General features: G+C 37.4%; 3 protein-coding genes across 6 annotated transcripts in view; all 3 read left to right on the top strand.

Moving 5' to 3' along the window:
* LOC125829551 (uncharacterized) overlaps positions 1-18,765 on the top strand; it is a 123,427-nt gene that overhangs the window by 75,195 nt on the left and 29,467 nt on the right. The gene's annotated exons all lie outside the window — the stretch shown is intronic.
* LOC125829420 (oligouridylate-binding protein 1B-like) lies at positions 382-5,895 on the top strand. 4 transcript variants are annotated; one of them, XM_049508652.1, is made up of 12 exons: positions 382-634; positions 3,037-3,098; positions 3,300-3,402; positions 3,540-3,616; positions 3,690-3,751; positions 3,872-3,959; positions 4,154-4,229; positions 4,314-4,344; positions 4,530-4,649; positions 4,863-4,948; positions 5,127-5,303; positions 5,409-5,895. In XM_049508652.1, the coding sequence occupies exons 1-12, from the start codon at positions 530-532 to the stop codon at positions 5,673-5,675; spliced, it is 1,254 nt and encodes a 417-aa protein (XP_049364609.1). In that variant the 5' UTR covers positions 382-529; the 3' UTR covers positions 5,676-5,895. The 4 variants fall into 4 exon arrangements, with proteins under 4 accessions (XP_049364609.1, XP_049364600.1, XP_049364615.1 ...); XM_049508658.1 differs by having other exon boundaries at positions 394-634; positions 4,866-4,948; XM_049508643.1 differs by having other exon boundaries at positions 4,154-4,344.
* On the top strand, positions 7,219-18,418 carry LOC125829318 (protein PHYTOCHROME-DEPENDENT LATE-FLOWERING). The gene is made up of 12 exons (XM_049508557.1): positions 7,219-7,491; positions 8,857-8,899; positions 9,037-9,101; positions 9,179-9,265; positions 10,479-10,559; positions 11,403-11,564; positions 11,639-11,737; positions 11,811-13,189; positions 14,661-14,887; positions 14,972-15,120; positions 16,206-16,244; positions 16,335-18,418. Exons 1-12 carry the CDS (start codon positions 7,327-7,329, stop codon positions 17,895-17,897), a joined length of 4,059 nt encoding a protein of 1,352 aa, XP_049364514.1. The 5' UTR covers positions 7,219-7,326; the 3' UTR covers positions 17,898-18,418.

The following is an 18,765-nucleotide window of genomic DNA, read 5'->3' as shown; positions in this document are numbered from 1 at the left end:
ACGTCTTAATTAACTACTTGGGTATCAAGTCATCTACTCGTAAATTCATTCTTACTCTATTTTTTTTTAACTATAAATAAATTTTTAAAATTTAACTAATACATATCCAAACACAAATTATACCAAAGAAAAATAAAAATTATTCCAACAAAATAAAAAAGTAGAAGTTGGTTGATAAAATATGATAGAAATTGCATTTGATAGTCAATTCAATTATACGTTTATAATTTTAATATAAGATTTTGATTAATCTTTGAATAAGTCCTCTTGTATTCTATATCTTTTGATTATATATTCATTTCATTTTATATATGGGTACTAAACGGGTCGGTTCTAACCCGTTTACCTTATCTATAAATGTCACCATCATCACCCGGAAAATTTTTTTTTTTTTGTTTTTTTTTTTGTTTTTCCCTTTGTTCGAGCACCTTCTTTTCTATTTGCTTAGAGAACCCTACCACCGCGTTCGAAGGGCTGGTGACTATCTCCTTCTTCGTTCATCAATCGATTGAATCGATCTTTGAAGAAAATGCAGAATCAGAGGCTGAAGCAACAACAACAGCAAGCTTTGATGCAACAAGCGCTTCTTCAGCAACAGTCTCTCTATCATCCTGGCCTCTTAGCTCCACCTCAGGTTCGTCTCCTGTTTTTTTTTGGTAATTTATTCAATTTTCTGGTCGTATGAGTGTATTTTGTTGAGTGATTTGTTATTTTTTTGGCATCGCGGTGGATATTCGCGATTTTTAGGTTTTGCTTTGTATTGTGTTTGATTTATCTGGAAATATTGGGCAGGAAGATATTACTTTTTTTTTGTTTTAATTTGTTTGTACTACTTTACTTTTTAGTCGGTTTCGAGATGAGTGCATTTTTTTGGCAACATTTTAATTCCAATTTTACACCTGACATGATATTTTGGTACATTTGACATATGTGACTATATGATTCAAAAGTTTATCTTTTTTTTGTTTTTTTTAACTCTGTGCTGAGTCAAAATAGGGCAAACAAATTGGAACGGAGGGGAGTGTGTTTTTTTCAGAACTGTTTCGACTTGAAGTTGATCTTTTTTTTTTCCTGGTGGACTTGCAGTGCTTTTTGTTAGAAATTTAGTGTTTGGATGTGTATTGGTGGGTTTGGCTGATAAGTGTTGTGTTTATTTAGTTCATTTCTCGGTTGGATGAGGCTTCTCATGATGTGGATCATACTCTTTCTGATACTGGCTTAAGATTGTTGACCCACTTTGATTATCTCAAGAGAAAAACTTAATTATAATAATAAAAAAGGGGGGCTGTTAGAGTATAAATCTGGTCTTTATTGATTTGTAAGAGTTCCCAAATGCATTTATGTTGGTTCTGGTTACTCTTATCTGTATCTCTAAAATTTTGGTTGGATACTTATATTCTTTCTAAGTGTGGAACATGTTATGCCATAAGTTCGAACTTGGCTTTTTGGAAGCATCTATTTGTGCACTCTTCATTGCAGCACCTCAATTTCTGAAATCTACTTAAATTTCTCTTTACAGTGTGTATACATGAAGGAAAATGTTTTTATGAAGATACTTCACACTGAGAGATTATTTTCTGAATCATTTTTGTGTTTCATTGAGTATAAAAATAAGAGATATATGGTAATCATACAAGGTGGAGGATCGGTATTGAAGATAGACTTTGGTTATGTTCTTATGTATTAAAGATTGATAAATAATATTTTGATTGTTGGTTGAAGTGACATGGAGTATGAGCTTAGTTACGCGGAAAAAACTAAATGTAACCAAATAACAATCTACAAATCCATCTTTAGTTTTCACTATAGCTAGATTTGGTGAGTTTCATGTGATATATGGTCCAAAATGCAATATTCTTAATTTTAAGAGACTTGTTCTTTGAAGAAGAAGTATGTGGACCCTCCTTCAAGGGAGCCAGATAGTGAAAGGTTTATTCTTTTGTTATCTTGCTGATTATGCTTGACTAAGTGATTTATGACTGGGTCAATTTAGAAAGTCTCAAACAAGGCAAGGCTAGATGAAATGCGAAGAAAGGGTTTGGCTGTTGACTCATAGAAAAAGGACCGTCTCAGCTCAACCTTAAAACCTACTGAGATAAGATAGGTGACTGAAGGGAGAACTAGATGTATTCCTAGGGGGCAGTGAGCGTGGTTTGAGAAAGTGAAAAAGAATTATACTTGAATCTGCGAGAGCTGTAGAAACTCTATGTAGTTTGTATATTCATGGTTATAGCACAGGAAAAGACCATAAATTAAAACCATTAGGAACGTCAAATCTTGGAGACATGGTCTAGTCATGAGGTAGTACCTTATCGTGGTGTTGGATTTAAAGTTTTTATGGAGTCTCGTTTTGTTGTAGGAGTCTACCCATTGTTCATAATGTCTCAAAATGATATGTCATAGAGTAACAATGTTTTATTTAGAGATTTAATTGAATGATGATTATTCCCTCAGTATTAAAATAGCTGCAGACCTTATATATTGCTTAGGTTTACTTTCTCTCTTTTGGCTTGCTAGTGATGTATGGTACTAGGTGAACAGCTCTTTTGAGAGAAAATCTGATTATTCAATGGGATCCTTCTTGTGGGAATCAATTATCTTCAATTTTGTCACAAGTTTGTTGTAAATTGGTCCTTTGTAACGGAACTTTCTGCTGTATATCTTCTTCCCCCTTACACAATGAAGTCAACAAAAAATAGGAGGGAGAGGGGAAGAAAGAAGTAGGAAAAAGACAATTTCTAGATACTTGTTGGAACTGTAATGGGATACCATTTTGCTGCCATCATCTATAAAGCTGTATTTAAGCTCTGACAGAATGCTGCTTTTATGGTCTGTTCTTTTCACTTCTACATCCTTGTTATTTTCTAGCTTTTGTGTGTTGGGGTGGTGGGTTGGGAGAGGGAGCTTTATCTTTTTCTTTATGATTCATGAAATTTCTTCCTGTTTTCCATATAGAATCTGTGAATGATGCTTGGATTTTCTACTTTTGTTTATTCTTATCACCTTAGACACTCATATACATTTGGTTCGATGCAGATTGAGCCAATACCTAGTGGAAATCTGCCTCCTGGGTTTGATCCAAGCACATGCCGCAGTGTGTGAGTGTCCTTTTGGGGCCCGTCTATTTTTTCTCTCTTCCTGCCTGTTTGCTTTGACGTTTTTGAATTTTATGCATTTAACTTAGTTTTAATTTGTTATGATTTGATTATTGGAGAAGGTTCTTATGGCTTCGTGTATTTTTTTTCCTTTGTTTTTCTTTTTTTAAATCTTTTAGTTTCTTTATTTCTGAGAAAATGCAGGTTTGTTGGGAATATCCACCCACAAGTGACTGAACCTCTTCTTCAGGAAGTTTTCTCTAGTACTGGTCTTGTGGAAGGATGTAAACTGATAAGGAAGGAAAAGGTTAATTTTCTTCTCTCCTTGCTTAGCTTGTCTGAATTCTCTACGACTAAGACTTCCTCCTTTCTCTTGTTTTTAAGTATTGTATACTTTTTCTCTCTCTCTTACTCTGACATTTACAAGTCTGTTCTGTCATGCAGTCATCTTATGGTTTCATCCACTACTATGATCGTAGATCAGCTGCACTTGCTATAGTGTCTCTTAATGGAAGGCATCTGTAAGTAAATTTATGAGCTCTCTATTTCAAACTTGGCCTTGGTTCAACTGTGACTCTTACTCCGTCGTTACAGGTTTGGGCAGCCTATTAAAGTTAATTGGGCATTTGCCAGTGGACAGAGGGAGGACACTTCAAGTAAGTTTCAGTTTCTATCTATCAATGTTTAACCCTCAATTAACTTTGCACTTCGCACATTATTTCTTCTTGGTGCTAGTTTGTGAACCTATGTGAAGAGTGTTTTGCTGCTCTTTGCAGGCCACTTTAATATATTTGTTGGTGATCTGAGCCCCGAAGTTACTGATGCAATGCTATTTGCTTGCTTCTCTGTTTACCCTGGTTGCTCGTAAGTGTCATCCTCCTATTTGAACCCACCCTAAAAAATGTCAGAAGACTCTTTCCATTGTTGAATATCACCTAATGATTGTATCATGCCTTTAATGCATTTACTTCAGAAGGTTTAAAATGCATCCACGAGGGGAAAATGATAGGGTTGGCGATGCTTAAATACAATGGCTAATTATCCCTTTTTAATGACAGTGATGCAAGGGTAATGTGGGATCAAAAGACTGGGCGTTCTAGGGGTTTTGGTTTTGTTTCTTTCCGTAACCAACAGGTAACTTTTTGGTATATAGCTTCATGTTTTCTTTTTTCATCCCCTCTTCGATATTGTAATAAATTCTTTTTTTTTTTTTTGCAGGATGCTCAAAGTGCCATCAATGATTTAACAGGTAGAGAGCATTTGATCAGTTCTTGTACACATTTCACTTTGTTCAATGTGTATGTTATAGACCGTTCCTATACAGTAGGAAGCTATAAGATTTTATTTAATCATTAAACCTTAAGTTCAAGTATAAACTTGCTTCTAATCTGAATGGCTGATTGTGCGCATTTTATTTCTCCTTTGTTTTTGAAGGCAAATGGCTTGGTAGTAGGCAGATACGTTGCAACTGGGCTACCAAAGGTGCTAACTCGAATGATGACAAACAGAGTTCTGATGCCAAAAGTGTTGTGGAATTAACAAATGGTTCATCAGGTATGTAATTTTTTAATGAATCCTTGGCCAGTGCTTTAATTGGTAAAGAAGTTCATGCAAGACAAGCTTAAGCACTGTGTATCGACACTAGTTGAATTCAGTACTTGGTACTTCATTTCGTTGTGTACTCAATCAATGTCGTTCTTGCCCCCTTTGTACATGGTCAATATCATAATCTAAATTCCCTGTTTATTTGCCTTTTTGTTATTGTAGAAGATGGTAAAGAGGCAGCGAATAGTGATGCTCCTGAAAATAACCCACAATACACCACTGTTTATGTGGGGAATATTGCTCCTGAGGTGAGGACATCTCTTACCATTGTTTAGTGTCCACCTTTCCTCCATTAAGATGTCAACGTTGTAACTTTTAGGTTCAAAATAACCAGGCTGCCTTGGCATATTCTCTTCTAGTTTCCTTCTTGAATTTGCTTCCTGCCTTTGGCAAGGACTTTTCCCTTACAAGCATTTGTTATTTCAGGTAACACAGCTCGATCTCCATCGCTACTTTCATTCCCTTGGTGCAGGAGTGATTGAGGAAATTCGAATTCAGCGAGATAAAGGATTTGGCTTTGTAAGATACAATACTCATGCTGAGGCAGCTTTAGCAATTCAAATGGGAAATACCCACTCAGTTCTGGGTGGAAGGCAGATTAAGGTTATTCTTTGTGCTTGATACCATTTCAGCTCTAGTTGTGTGATCTTAGACTAATCTGTTGTGTTAAGTTTTTATTGCCAACTGCTCTAATTTGTGTGCTTACAGTGTTCGTGGGGTAACAAGCCAACTCCGCCTGGAACAACCTCAAACCCACTTCCTCCACCAGCTCCCACACCATTAGGTATTTCAGCCACTGACCTTTTGGCTTATGAGAGACAGCTAGCTATGAGCAAGATGGGTGGTGTCCCGGGCCTCATGGGTCAATATCCTTTGAAGCAAGCATCAATGGGGATGGCCTCTGGAGCAAGCCAAGCTATATATGATGGCGGTTTCCAGAATGTTGCTGCACAACAGCTCATGTATTATCAGTGATGTGCTTGATCTGGCTCTGCGGTTGGCATTGCCTTTCTACCTAGTTTACCTTTAATAACACTTGTTTTTTTTTTTTTTTTTCATGTTCTCTATTTTTGTTCTTAATATTTAGGCATCATGCCTAGTTAGATGTGAGTGCCACGTGTATCAATACGTATAATGTATGCTTTGTCTTCCAGTTTATTAGTAGGAATGAGGGAATACTACGAGGTTTGCTCCATTATTGTTGTTCATACATGCTTTGATCTGGAACATTTTCTTCGTCTTGTTTCGAGAATTTTGATGCAACTTCTCTAGCACGCAACACTTTCGGGTACAGTATAAACTTGAGAGGTTGCTACTGCATCCATACAAGTTTGCTTCTTAACCGTCAAGAAAATGAGTTTGTTTTAGTAATAACGTATTTGAATTTGCATTTGCTATTGCTTTTGCTTGTTTACGTATTTTAATTTGCATTTGCTATTGCTTTTGCTTTTGCTTGTTTGCTTCTTAACCATCAAGGTTTTAGCAATTACGTATTTGAATTTGCTTCTGCTTGTAGTTTGTGTGGAATTTTATGTATTAAGGCCATGTATATTAAGAGAGCAAAATAAAATAAAATGGAGGAACATTTTCTTATTGTTAAATTGAAAATCAAATCGTTAAGGATAAAATATCTATTCAACTGAAAATCAACAATAAATATCATATTGATTTGGTTATTAGCGTGTGAAAAAATTAAAAAATGATTAGGTAATACAAAAAACAAATCGGTCGATGAGCACCTCCAGTATCCCCTTCCTTTTTTAGTTCCGATCATGTTCCCCCTCTACAAATCTCTATTTTTCTATATTACTATTTGTTTTAATGCTATATTAGATAGTTAGGTAAAATATTTATTACTAATTATAATTAATAGCTCATTTTCGTCACCTTAGATAAAATTACTGTAAACGATAAAATTATTATATTTAGTAATTAAGCGTAAATAACTTACCTTGAAAATCTCTCAAATTCTACATTTTAATTGCATGATTTGTTTCTCAATGATCTGATCTTTATTTGTTAGCTTTAGTTATTTATATGGAAAATTACATAAATACACATCTTATTTTATCATAATCTCTAAAAAATTTTACAATTTAAAAAATTACAAAAGTTTCCTCTTGGATACATCCCTATTCCCTCTCGGATAAATTCCTTCCTTCTTGATACATTCCTCTCCCCTTTCGGATACATCCCTCCCATTATCATTATGTAATGTATCATTCGTAATCTGTGAGCTACGTATCCGTAGGTTTTCTGATAAATTCGAGATCCTATATATTCAGGAATTTTTGTAATTTGAAAAAGAATAGAGATATAATGTAATTAGGATCTTAAGAGATTTATGTAATTTTTACAATTTATATTTCGCGGAAAAATTCTTTTAAGTGCATGAAGCAGGCTTTCGGGTCAATACCATCTCGAAAGAGAATTGGATCATGAACGGGTCCAGTTGGGCTTCCCTTTTTATTCAACCATTTTTATTTATTTATTTACTGAAACAAAACCAAAACGTCCCGAGTCAATTTCTATTCTCTCTCTGTGCTTGCTAATTATGCCCAATACACAGATACTACTTCACTAAGTCTCCGGCACCGGATCAACGCTGCTGTAGAATTTTCCGGCAATGGGGGTTTCGTTTAAGGTTTCCAAAACCGGTGCAAGGTTTCGGCCCAAACCAGTACATCCCGACACCGAAGAACACGACGACGTCGCTGTTGGTGCTAACAAAGAAAGGAATTCAGTTATTTCACAAAATAAATCCAATTCCGCATCGACTGGAAAGCTCACGGTAATTTTACCATTCACATGTTCTGTAATTGGGTTTGATTTTCAAAATCTTCATTTTTTGGTGGTCAGTATGCTAAATTCGTAAATTTTTTTTTTTTTTTTTTTTTTTTTTTTTGGATTTGCACCGGGTGTCCGAGTCTCTTTGAGCCCCGACTAATCCCGGGGGTGCACAGGCCCTCGGCTGCTAAATTCGTAAATTTTCCCTTTTGTAAGATGAGTTTAAATTGATTTGAGTTCTTTGCATATTTCACTCCCAATGTTTGCTGCTTTTACTGTTGCTCTAGCACGCTCTAAGTGCAAAAAGAAGTTTTTGAGTTGCACTTGAGCGGCCATTTTCGATTTCTATCCTTTTCCTTATGATCTAACCCTAAACTATTTATTTCCTTGTAAAACCATGAATGAATTTATAATTATGTGAAGTTTGTGTGGCTGACTAACTTTGAGGAGTAAAATATTGAAGGGATATTTGGTTCTTTGGATTGCAATAAATGGATAATTATAAGGTGAATCAAGGGTGTTGCTTAGTGGTCAATGAAGTGGGTTGATAATTCGTGGAACATGTCGGGGTGCGCACAAGCTTGTCCTGACACCAGGATTGTCAAAAATAATAATAATAATAATAATAATATGTTGATCGTTATACAATGAACACTAATACAAAGATTGTAATGCACATGTTGTAATACCAAAGTCAAGATTAGTTGTGTCCTGATATTGCTAATATGTGTATTTTTGTTTCACATTTAATTTCGTATGGAATAATACAGACTGTCACAGAAGTTATGGAAGTATTGGTTTTTATATGTTTTAATTTTTATCTTGGAACTCCTACACTGAATTGATACTACAGAATTGCATCAATGGTGCAGCCGAAACCAACGTTGTATTAATAATGCACAATTTTGTGTCTGGATTCTTATAAGAAAATTAGACGATCTCAAAGAGTACAATTAGAATATCCTAAACTTCATCTTTTGTAAATGAGGTTGAATGTGCTGGAAACTTCCCTGCCTACACACATTTGATTTGTGTGCGAGACTGAAAGAATCCTGAACAGTATGAATGAACATGCAGTAAAGGTAAATGGAGCTTCTAGCTCATGAAATTTAATAAAGAAAGGACATAAATGAAGCCAAACTTTTAGCAAGATCAAGTTGGACTTCTAAAATGTGGTGACGTGAGAGATCCAAGTTGTCAGCTAATGTTCACTGCCTCAAATAGTTAATCCATCATGCATAGTTACTTGACTCATGTGCTGTTAATCTTACTAGCATATCATGAAAAAGTATGCCTCATAAATTGTGTTTCTTTTGAAGAATCACTCAAAATTTTAACTTCACTGATAACATCCTCCTGTCTGCCATAGGGTGCGGTTGTGCATGGAAGCAAGGATGTTACCACAGTCCCTGGTAAGTGAAGATATTGTATAGGAATTCCATTTATATGGGGAGGACAAATGACCGTTCTCTCTCCCACTTATGTTACTATTTTTTTAATTTCAAGAGTTGTGCATTTTTCAGTATTCTTATTTTGCTGTATTGAGCAGATAATGAAGTTTCCTTCACATTGTGCCTTTTCCTGGATGGATATTCTATTGGGAAGCCCTCTGAGGTTTGTTGTTAATCATCTCATATGCTCTATATAATAGTTCAGGCTTTGGGCTGATAGTTTTATGTTTTCCTTTTCAGATGCAGAATGAATATGGGCATCAAGCCTCTGAAAATGTTCCGAAATTATTGCATCCATATGATAGAGCATCTGAAACTCTCTTTTCTGTAAGTGTACTGAGCTTTATTTTTCCTCTTTTCCTTATCTCTCTCTATCTCTGGGTGTGTGGATCATCTGTTGCTTTGTTCCTAAACTCTTTTTTTAACAAATTTATAGCAAAAGAAGATAGTGTAAAATATCTGTACAAATGAGAATCAACCACAATCATCTATCAAGTTTTTACAACTATCTATTCCAAAAGAATTCTCTCGTTACAACAAATATATGAATGACACTTTGATATTTTTATTCTTAATTTACACTCGCAAGTCACAATACAACTTCCTATTCAATCCAAATATGTCCAAACTGCATACATTGGTTACCTCCAGCTTGACGTCTCAGTCCTTGGTAGCACCTAGAGAAAAGCCCGGGGTCAACATCTGTGATGTAAGGCTACTGTGCACCAGTAGGTGGTGCCCTCACCATTGTCTTTACAAGCAATTCCAACTCACGATAATTTGCTTAGTCTTCTTAGATTATCCGCCATTAAGGTCACATCCTGCATTGCACCTACCAAGTGAAAAAAGCTTCTCTGTGGTGGTACCCAAATGTACTCAGCACCTCGCTCTTCTCCTTGCCTTCTGTTAACTCCCTGTATTTAGTGCCCGGCCCCGCCATATCCTCTTGTCTTCCTAACATGAACAGCTTGCAAAATACATTTATGTTTCAGGTAGTTCTTAGTCGTAGGTCTAGAGCTGCTAGCAAATAGTAGTATATTTTCGTGAAAGTCTAGTGTGATTGAGAAACAGAAACTTGATGCTCAGTTTTAAGTTGAACTCATCTGTCTGTGCTTTTATAAGGATTTATCTGTCTTTTTTTTTTAAAAAAGAAAAAAAATTAAAAGAAGGATTTATCTGTCTATATACTCTTGATCAGCAAAAACCTTATGGTGTGGCCGTTTTCATTTTGATAGTAATTAGCTTTTATAATAATAAGTCCTGTCAATATTAATTGGACTGGAGGAGTGAAAGCCCCACTTGACTGTGGGAATGCTTACAGTTTCTGATGCCGAAGCCATTCCACTCTTTACTCTTTCCTTTTCCAGGATGGATTTGGCTTCAGTATTCCTGAAGGAACTAAGTTTGCGGTTATGTAGATGATAACCAGCTTATACAAAGTTTGTTTGATTATCTTGTTCTACTACCTTATCTTTTCTTTGTATATTTGTATTGTTACCTTTCTCAAAATAAATTTCTTTGTATATTTATGCAACTGGAGGCAATTGAGTCTGGACATCTGCCAGGCGATATTTTGGAGGATATACCTTGCAAATATGTTGACGGAACTCTAGTCTGCGAGGTAAGGTTTCTGGTCCAGAAGAGCAATTATAACTCCTATAAGATTTATAATATCATGGGTTGTACTTTCTTCAATTTGTATTCACCATCTTGTGAATAGAGAATTGTTGTTTGTTTGTCGTATGCTAAGAGATGCTAATAGACCCGCTTCTTCTTAAGAAACACAAGCTTCCTCTGTCACAAAATGCGGAGTTGGAGTGAAATAGTTAAAGCATCTAATATTCGGTTTGGACTTTGGATTAGAAAATCAATCTTTCAATTTAGCTTTTTACTCTTGTATTTTTCTAACCTGTTTAGGATACGCTTTTCTCAAGCCAATGGTCTTATGGGAAACAACAAGGTCTGCGTACACCCCACCCTCATCATATCCCATTTATGGGGTCATACTGGGTATTATGTTGTTGTAGTAAAGTTACATATTTGGTAAATATGCAAGTAAAATATATCATAAATCCGTGTTTTATAATTAAAATATTGGGTACATTTTACCTATAAAAATAAAAATAATAATTTAGGTACGTTTGAATGGATCCTTGTAAAAGGAAAAAATGTTAAATTCCCCAATAGTTGTAGTGTCATGTAGACAGGAGAGAGGAAATTAGATTATGGGTTTGGAACTTCCAATTTTGCGTCTCTACTTAATGGAAGAGATCAAAACAACAAATGGACTTTTAACAGGATGTCAGTCACTCAGCTTTGTCATTGATTTTATTCTTCTTCTTGCGATATTTTCTACCTTCTACATTTCTTTGTTCTCCTTCTGAAATTACTGTCACCATTCCTTTCCCTATTACATAAACATAGAATTAGGATAGTGTTTTATTACTTAAAATTACTATTGCAGGTGCGAGATTATCGTAAGTGCTTCCCTGAAGTTGGACAAAATGCGCCTTCAGCCACTGGTTGTCCCATTATTAACAGAGTATGTCTAAAAATGTCTCTTGAAAATGTGGTGAAGGACATTCCATTGATTTCAGATAGTGCTTGGACATATGGTGATATGATGGTTAGTAAGATCGACCCCTCTTAGTGGCATTCAAATGGTTTTGTATTTTAAAGAATTATTCTCTTATGCTGTAGGAAGTTGAATCCCGGATATTAAGAGCCCTACAACCACAACTCTGCTTAGACCCCGCCCCAAAGTTAGAAAGCCTCCGCAACAACAAAGCTTCCTCAAAGGTAGTGTGCTTTATTCATCTTCATGTGGTAGAAGGAGCTCATGTATTTAAACTGTCCTATATTTCGTTTACAGTTGACATTGGGTATAGGAAATCTAAGGAGGAAAAGACTAAGGCAGCTTCCAGATGTGATTGTCATGTCTAATGATAAGATCCATGGGAGAAATATTTGCATAGATAGAGTGCCAGAAAGTTCAAGGTCAGGAGACACTGGACAGCTTCTGCCGCAGCCTGCTCATGAGAATCTGAACCGACAAAATAATGGACCAACCAATATGTTGGCACTAAGAAGTAACAGTTTTGGGTCTGAGACCTCTATTCCAGCATCACCTTCGGTATCTCAGCAACCAAAGTATCAAATGGGGGTTGTGAGTCCAAGAATCATGCAGGACCATAGGTCAGGAGTTTTAAATGCATCAGTAGCTTCTCCTGCTGCGCCAGAAATGATGCTTTCATATGCGGATGCGATGAGCTCTGGTGCTGCTTCTTTACATGGTAAGAGAGAGAATCATGATGGCCAAGCATCTCCCCTTTCCAATTTAAACAAGAGGGCAAGGTTTACACATATGAGTGCTGATTCCAATCAACAGCAACTTATAGGAGGACAAATAGATGGCTCTCATGCTCCAGATTTGCACTGGAAAAATTCCTTATTACAGCAACATTCAGTTCCCAGGGGAATTCCATATGCTAATACAAACATGCAAAAGTATCCTCAACAAATTTTTGAAGGGGGTCTGAACCAGGAAGCTGGAACAATGCCATTCACTGCAGGACAGCAAGGAATAAAGTATAACTTAAAGGAAGAGCCTGCTGAGATAGAGAGATTGGACAAATTAGAGCCAGGAAGGACTAAAAATGAGATGCAGATGGTGGAATCGGATATGAACCTTATGGAATCCCAGCAGGCCCGACTAAAGCAGAGAATGACTCAGCAGTTTACGCGGTCTGGTTTTCCTCAGACACCCTGGAATGGCCTTGGTCAGCCTCTTGAAAACAATCTTCGGAAAGAAGACCCATTCCAGAACAGGAAAATGGTGCAAAGTCCTCGTGTATCTGCAGGAGGCTTGCCTCAATCTCCTTTATCCTCTAAGTCTGGAGAGTTTTCTAATGGTTCTGTAGGAGCTCAATATGGTGCAGCTGTGACTAGTGGACTTATACAATCAATGAAGGAGAAGCAAGGATCCACATCTGTTGCTCCAGCTGGTGGAACAACTTCTATGACTTCTAGCGCCAATGATTCCATGCAGCGGCAACACCAGGCTCAAATTGCTGCAAGGCGGAGATCCAATTCTGTTCCTAAGGCCCCCATGATGAGTGGAGTCGGTTCTCCTGCCAGTGTCAGTACCATGAGTCTTCCAATAAATGCAAGCAGTCCTCCCGTAGGATCTACACAATCAGCTGACCAAATCATACTTGAAAGGTTCTCCAAAATTGAAATGCTCACAACTAGGTATGTTTATAGGACATTATTTTGACCATTTAAATAAGCTGTTATTTTGAATGAGCACAAGTTTATTATGTCAAATAGAGCACTTAAATTGTGTCATCTTGGTCAAAGGATATACCTCACATGCATATGTTACCTTTTGATAACTGGTTCATTTAAAATAGTCTTTTGTGATTGTATTCCGTCGTTATAAAGGAGCTTAGTGGTTCAGTATTTGTGGTCTAGAAGTGCCAGACTATAACGATGGGCCAGACTATAACAATAGAAGCTGTCTCATGTGGGACAACCAATGTTACTGGTGTGTGACATGTGTGTTGTGGGGGTGGGGGGCACTGGAAGAGTAGCTGCTCTAATATTCATATAATTCTATGCTATACCTTTAAAAATATGGAATACTTAAACGAGAATCCCAAAAACGTAATCTAAGGTTTATGTTGAAAAAGGCTAGAGGGAACAACTGCTTTGTCATGTTGCCTATTTCTTGAACAACAGCTTGAGGAAGATAATTGAGACTAAATTAAGTGAGTGCTTAAGCTTGTTGCCAGGTTTATTGCAAATTATGCAAAATACCATTATATGAATGCACAAAGATGATGAGCTCAAAAAGAGAGACAGTCCATTTTTGGTTCTCCGAAAAAAAGGGACTAGACAATGTTGACATGGGATGGAGGGATAAGTGTATCTTCTTCATCAAAAAATGGAGGGATAAGTGTATCTTTGTTCCTGGTCTCTGTTTTGTCTTTTCTCTGTCATTCCTACAGTAATGATCATATTTTTCCCTTTTTGGTGATAAAATTGATCATGCTCTTAAGCTATTTCATTTTTACAGCTTAAGTTGTCGGTTTGGTTTCTTCATTTCTTTCGTCTTGCACCCTTAAGTTTTAGCTAAACCCAGTATCTGCTCTTTTCTCCTGTAGCCCAGAAATCATGCCTGAAATGTATCTCAAAATGCATCCAATGCTGACGTCTGAGTTTATATCTTATTACTTAATGGGTATTAATAAGAACACGGTCCATTATTGTGCAGGAAATTACACCCAAATGTCCTTGGAAATGGGTGGTCCTGAACTTTTGACCCCCACTTGCCCCATGGGCAAACCTTCATGGTCAAAAGTCAAAACTTGTTAAACTTGAAGTCTTGACCATGAGGCAAACAAGGTTAAGAGTTCACAACCACCCACCTCCAAGCCCATTCTTGTAAATCATCCACTATTGTGCATAATAGGGTTCTGGTTTGAGTGATGAGTTACAATTTCACATTTCACCCGTCATCCACTATATATAAATAATAATTCTTTTACTCCCCCATGCTTGTTCAAGTGATATCAAGTGATCTTTACTTCAGATGTAATTTATATCTTCTTATCATCTTGCTATTTTAACTGTGTATTTTTTCTCAACCACTGTTCTTAAAGCTTGATAATACTCTTGTATAAAAATCCTCAAAATCTCACGTCAACCATCTGAGTTTCAGGTTTCAACTTAATCCCAAAAAGAGCAAGGTCGAGGAGTACTCTAGCAGGAAGCCAAATGTCTTTCCTACTCAGCAGCTGCATGTTCATCTTTCTAATGATTCAAACAACGAGAATGTCAAAGATGAATCCTGCAAAATGTCATTGTCAAAATCATTAGTAGGTGGCAGTACAAATGTTTGCAAAAGAAGAGTCTTGGATTTTCTGCAGACAGAGCGCGTTCTTCAAGGTCTGTCCATTATTAATGCACTCTCAATCTGTATCATATGCTATTTTCTAACCGATCCTTTGACTGCTTGATGTTATCTACTAGGAAATGGTTATTCATGTGTTCCTAAGGCGCGGACTAGAATGGTCTTGTCAGAAAAGCCAAATGACGGTACTGTGTCAATGCTTATTGGAGAAATAGAAGAGGTCGAATACACGACTGTTGAGGATCACCTCCCAACGCTGCCGAATACTGTGAGTGTTGTGCACAATATTTGTTTGTATGAACCAGACTGGACCAACCTCCTTTTGGTGTCCACTCATTCTACTTAATCAAGTAGGACGAGATTCTGAAGCCAGCTATTCTGAGCTGAATTTTTAATTTAAAAGCTATATGGGAACACCCTTAAAAGTAAAGTGGAAGAATGATAAGCATTCCATAACTCCTGGATCTAGGTTTCGATATGGTGGAGCTTTGAAATCCATTTCTGTTAGCATGTGCCAATCTTAATGATGCAAATGTGTACAATACTCATTCGAACTCATTAAATTGGTTTGAACCTATTCAAGGCTAGCAGTTGAATATTTTCATCAAACCAGCACTAAGATGGTAAACTAGCATTTACATCCAAAAAGCAAGAGTGTAGTCCTGTTTAGTTCTGCAGGAACTGATAGAATCTATACTCGTTTAGTTGTGCAGGAACTAATAAAATCTATCATTGTTTCAGCATCATTGACATATTTAAATTTACACCAAAAAGAAAGTGAAATATACAGTCAGTTGGATATGGTAATCCTTCTAGCTTTAATTGATAAATTAAAAGAAGTCATATTCAGATAGATCTTATTGTTGTTCAAGTTATCTTTCTATAGCAGTTACATAGAGTAGAAAATCCTGTTCAATTTTGAGTTAAGCTATGGTGTATAACCTTCTCATAAGGCGAGTTATCCTGACATTTACTTATCAAGTCTTAGGATCAGTCGATCAAATATTTGATGATAATCGCCTTTGATATGCATCTATCAATATCTTTGATGATGTTTGCCTCAGATGAATTCTAGATTTCAAACATTTAATCAAATTTCTCCTAGCAAAGTCTTAGTAAAGCGAGTAACAGAAATAGCTAGATGCAATTTTCGAGTTACTTAATAGACATCAATTTGTTATATGATAAGGTGTATCTGAAACATGGAGAATTGGAGGAGACCTCATAGTAGCTGCTATAAGAGGCATTTTATTTTCATTTGTTTCAACCATTTTAAATTGGGATGCCAGTGAAAGAAACTTACAATGATCTTATGCATTTCTGTTTCTTATGTCTGAAATTTTCTTGTGACAGCACTTTGCAGACTTGCTTGCTGCACAGTTTTGTTCACTGGTAAGTTGTTTGCGTAAAATATAAAGCACAAAGGATCAATATTGCTTTATCAACTTGTTCTTATTTTTCCGTGCACCAATGTGTTTGCAGATGGCACGCGAAGGATACCTTGTGGAAGATCATGTCCAACCTAGACCAATCAGCATGAATCGTGCTTCAAGTAGTCAAACTAACATGCCAGGAATGCCACCAAATGGGTCAGTAGCTGATCTGCAGCAATACTCCGAAGGGGTCTCTGGTCAGTTGTCCAATGAGCTTGCAAGGCCCTCTAACGGTATTAATTCATCAATAATTTCACCCCAGAACATGCAAGGCCAGAGAATACTGCCTTCCGGGAATGCTCAAGCATTACAGATCTCTCAAGGACTCCTGACGGGGGTTTCAATGCCTTCTAGAGCTCAACAATCTGATCCTTTATCCCCTCTGCAGCAGCAGCAGCAACAACAGCAGCAGCAGAATCAACATCCTCTGATACAACAGCAACATCCACAGTTACAAAGATCCCAACTAATGCTTGCTTCAAATCCACTTGCTCACCTAAATACAGTTGGCCAGAATTCAATGCAGTTGGGTAATCAAATGGCTAATAAACCATCGGCAGTGCAACTTCAGCTATTACAACAGCAACAACAGCAGCAGCAGCAACAACAACAACCACAACAGTTGCAGTCGCAACAATCCCAGTCGCAGCATCCACAGATGCAGAGGAAAATGATGATGAGCCTTGGTAATGTAGGTATGGGGAACATTAGCAATAACATCGCGGCGCTTGGTGGCCTTAGTAATGTTATGGGCATGGGAGGTGTAAGAGGAGTTGGTGGACCTGGAATTTCAGCTCCAATGGGAGCCATCGCTGGCATGGGCAATATATCTCAGAACACAATAAATATGAGCCAGGCATCTAATATTAGTAACGCGATCAGCCAGCAACTTCGCAGTGGTGCACTCACTCCACAACAAGCTGTTTTCATGCAAACAAAACTGAGAATGGTAGCACAGAACCGAACAAATATGTTGGGGAGCCCACAGTCAAGTTTAGGTGGTATTACGGGAAATAGACAAATGCATCCAGGTTCTACCGGTCTTTCAATCTTGGGTTCCCTCAACCGAGGTAATATCAATCCAATGCAGCGACCAGGAATGGGTCCAATGGGTCCGCCAAAGCTAATGGCAGGTATGAATCTTTACATGAACCAGCAGCAACAACAACAGCAACAACAGCAGCAGCAGCAGCAGCAACAGATACAGTTACAGCAGCAACAAATGCAGCAGCAACACATACAACAGCAGCAGCAATTGCAGCAACAGCAGCAAGAGACAGCTTCGCCTTTACAGGCTGTAGTTTCACCTCCTCCAGTGGGCTCACCTTCAAATCTGGCAATCCCACAACAAATGAACCAAAATTCCCAGCAGCCACAGCAGCAACAACAACAGCAACATCAACAGGCCAGCCCACAGCAGATGAGCCAACGTACTCCACTCAGCCCACAGCTGAGTTCAGGGGCTATCCATCCTATGAGTACTGGTAATCCAGAAGCATGCCCAGCAAGCCCTCAGTTGAGTTCACAAACCTTGGGGTCAGTAGGTAGTATAACCAATTCTCCGATGGAACTACAAGGTGTGAACAAGAGTAATTCCATTAATAATGCCTAATTGAGATGTAAGCTTCAGCTCCTTTAAAATGGTAGGCTGTTGCTATATCATCCCTGCCATGTCTATGTATACATCTGGTCAGGTTACCGTGAAGATGAAACAAAATGGTGCCTCTGGCCAGTGCTGGTTGAACAGATGTCTTTATAGGTTGTGGAACATGGATTGTCTGGTTTAATGGAATCCCAAAAAGGAAACCCGAGAGGACTTGGGACATGCAAATTATTCTTCTTTTTGCTCGAGAGAGAGAAGAGACAGCTTTTAATCTCCTGAGCAGGCTGAAAGAACACATGCTCCAATGTTGATCTGTGATAAGCTGGTAGAGCAACAATTATTCTAGGTTTATTCATATGTTTTGGGTATTCTATATGAGACGAATAATTCAGATTGTCTGGATCTGTTGTGATCAATCATATTGTAGTTCAATATGATCCTTGAGAGCAGATTATAGTTCATATCATAACCAGTGATATATAAAGATTTAACTCCAGTCTTGCATGAAGTAAATGTCATAGTTGTGATCTCTTGGTTGATAAACGTGTAAATGAGTACAATGTTTATGTGTATACAGTTTCTTATTTTCCTGGTAAAAGAATCATAGTTAGACCACATACTTCCAGATTAAAGAAACTTTTATGTCTGTAGTTGTATCGAATATGCCATCTGCCAAGTATGGCGTAATTGAGTACTCGGATAGGTAGTGCTTGTGCAGGGGATTATATTGACTTTATTTCGAAATTCGAATCTTGCCATTCTTTATTTGGAACCCCCAGAGTGTACTTTGTGGTAACCTGCTCATTGTGATAGATTGCAAATCATGTAAAAAATGTAAACCGTACTAGGTATGCCTCATGCGATGAGCCCGTGGCTG

Source organism: Solanum verrucosum, unplaced genomic scaffold (assembly GCF_900185275.1).
Source record: "Solanum verrucosum unplaced genomic scaffold, falcon-dt-bn FXZP01000102.1, whole genome shotgun sequence".
Taxonomy (NCBI): domain Eukaryota; kingdom Viridiplantae; phylum Streptophyta; class Magnoliopsida; order Solanales; family Solanaceae; genus Solanum; species Solanum verrucosum.
Note: the sequence above shows the minus strand (reverse complement) of the source record. Positions and strands in the feature narration are given on the sequence as shown.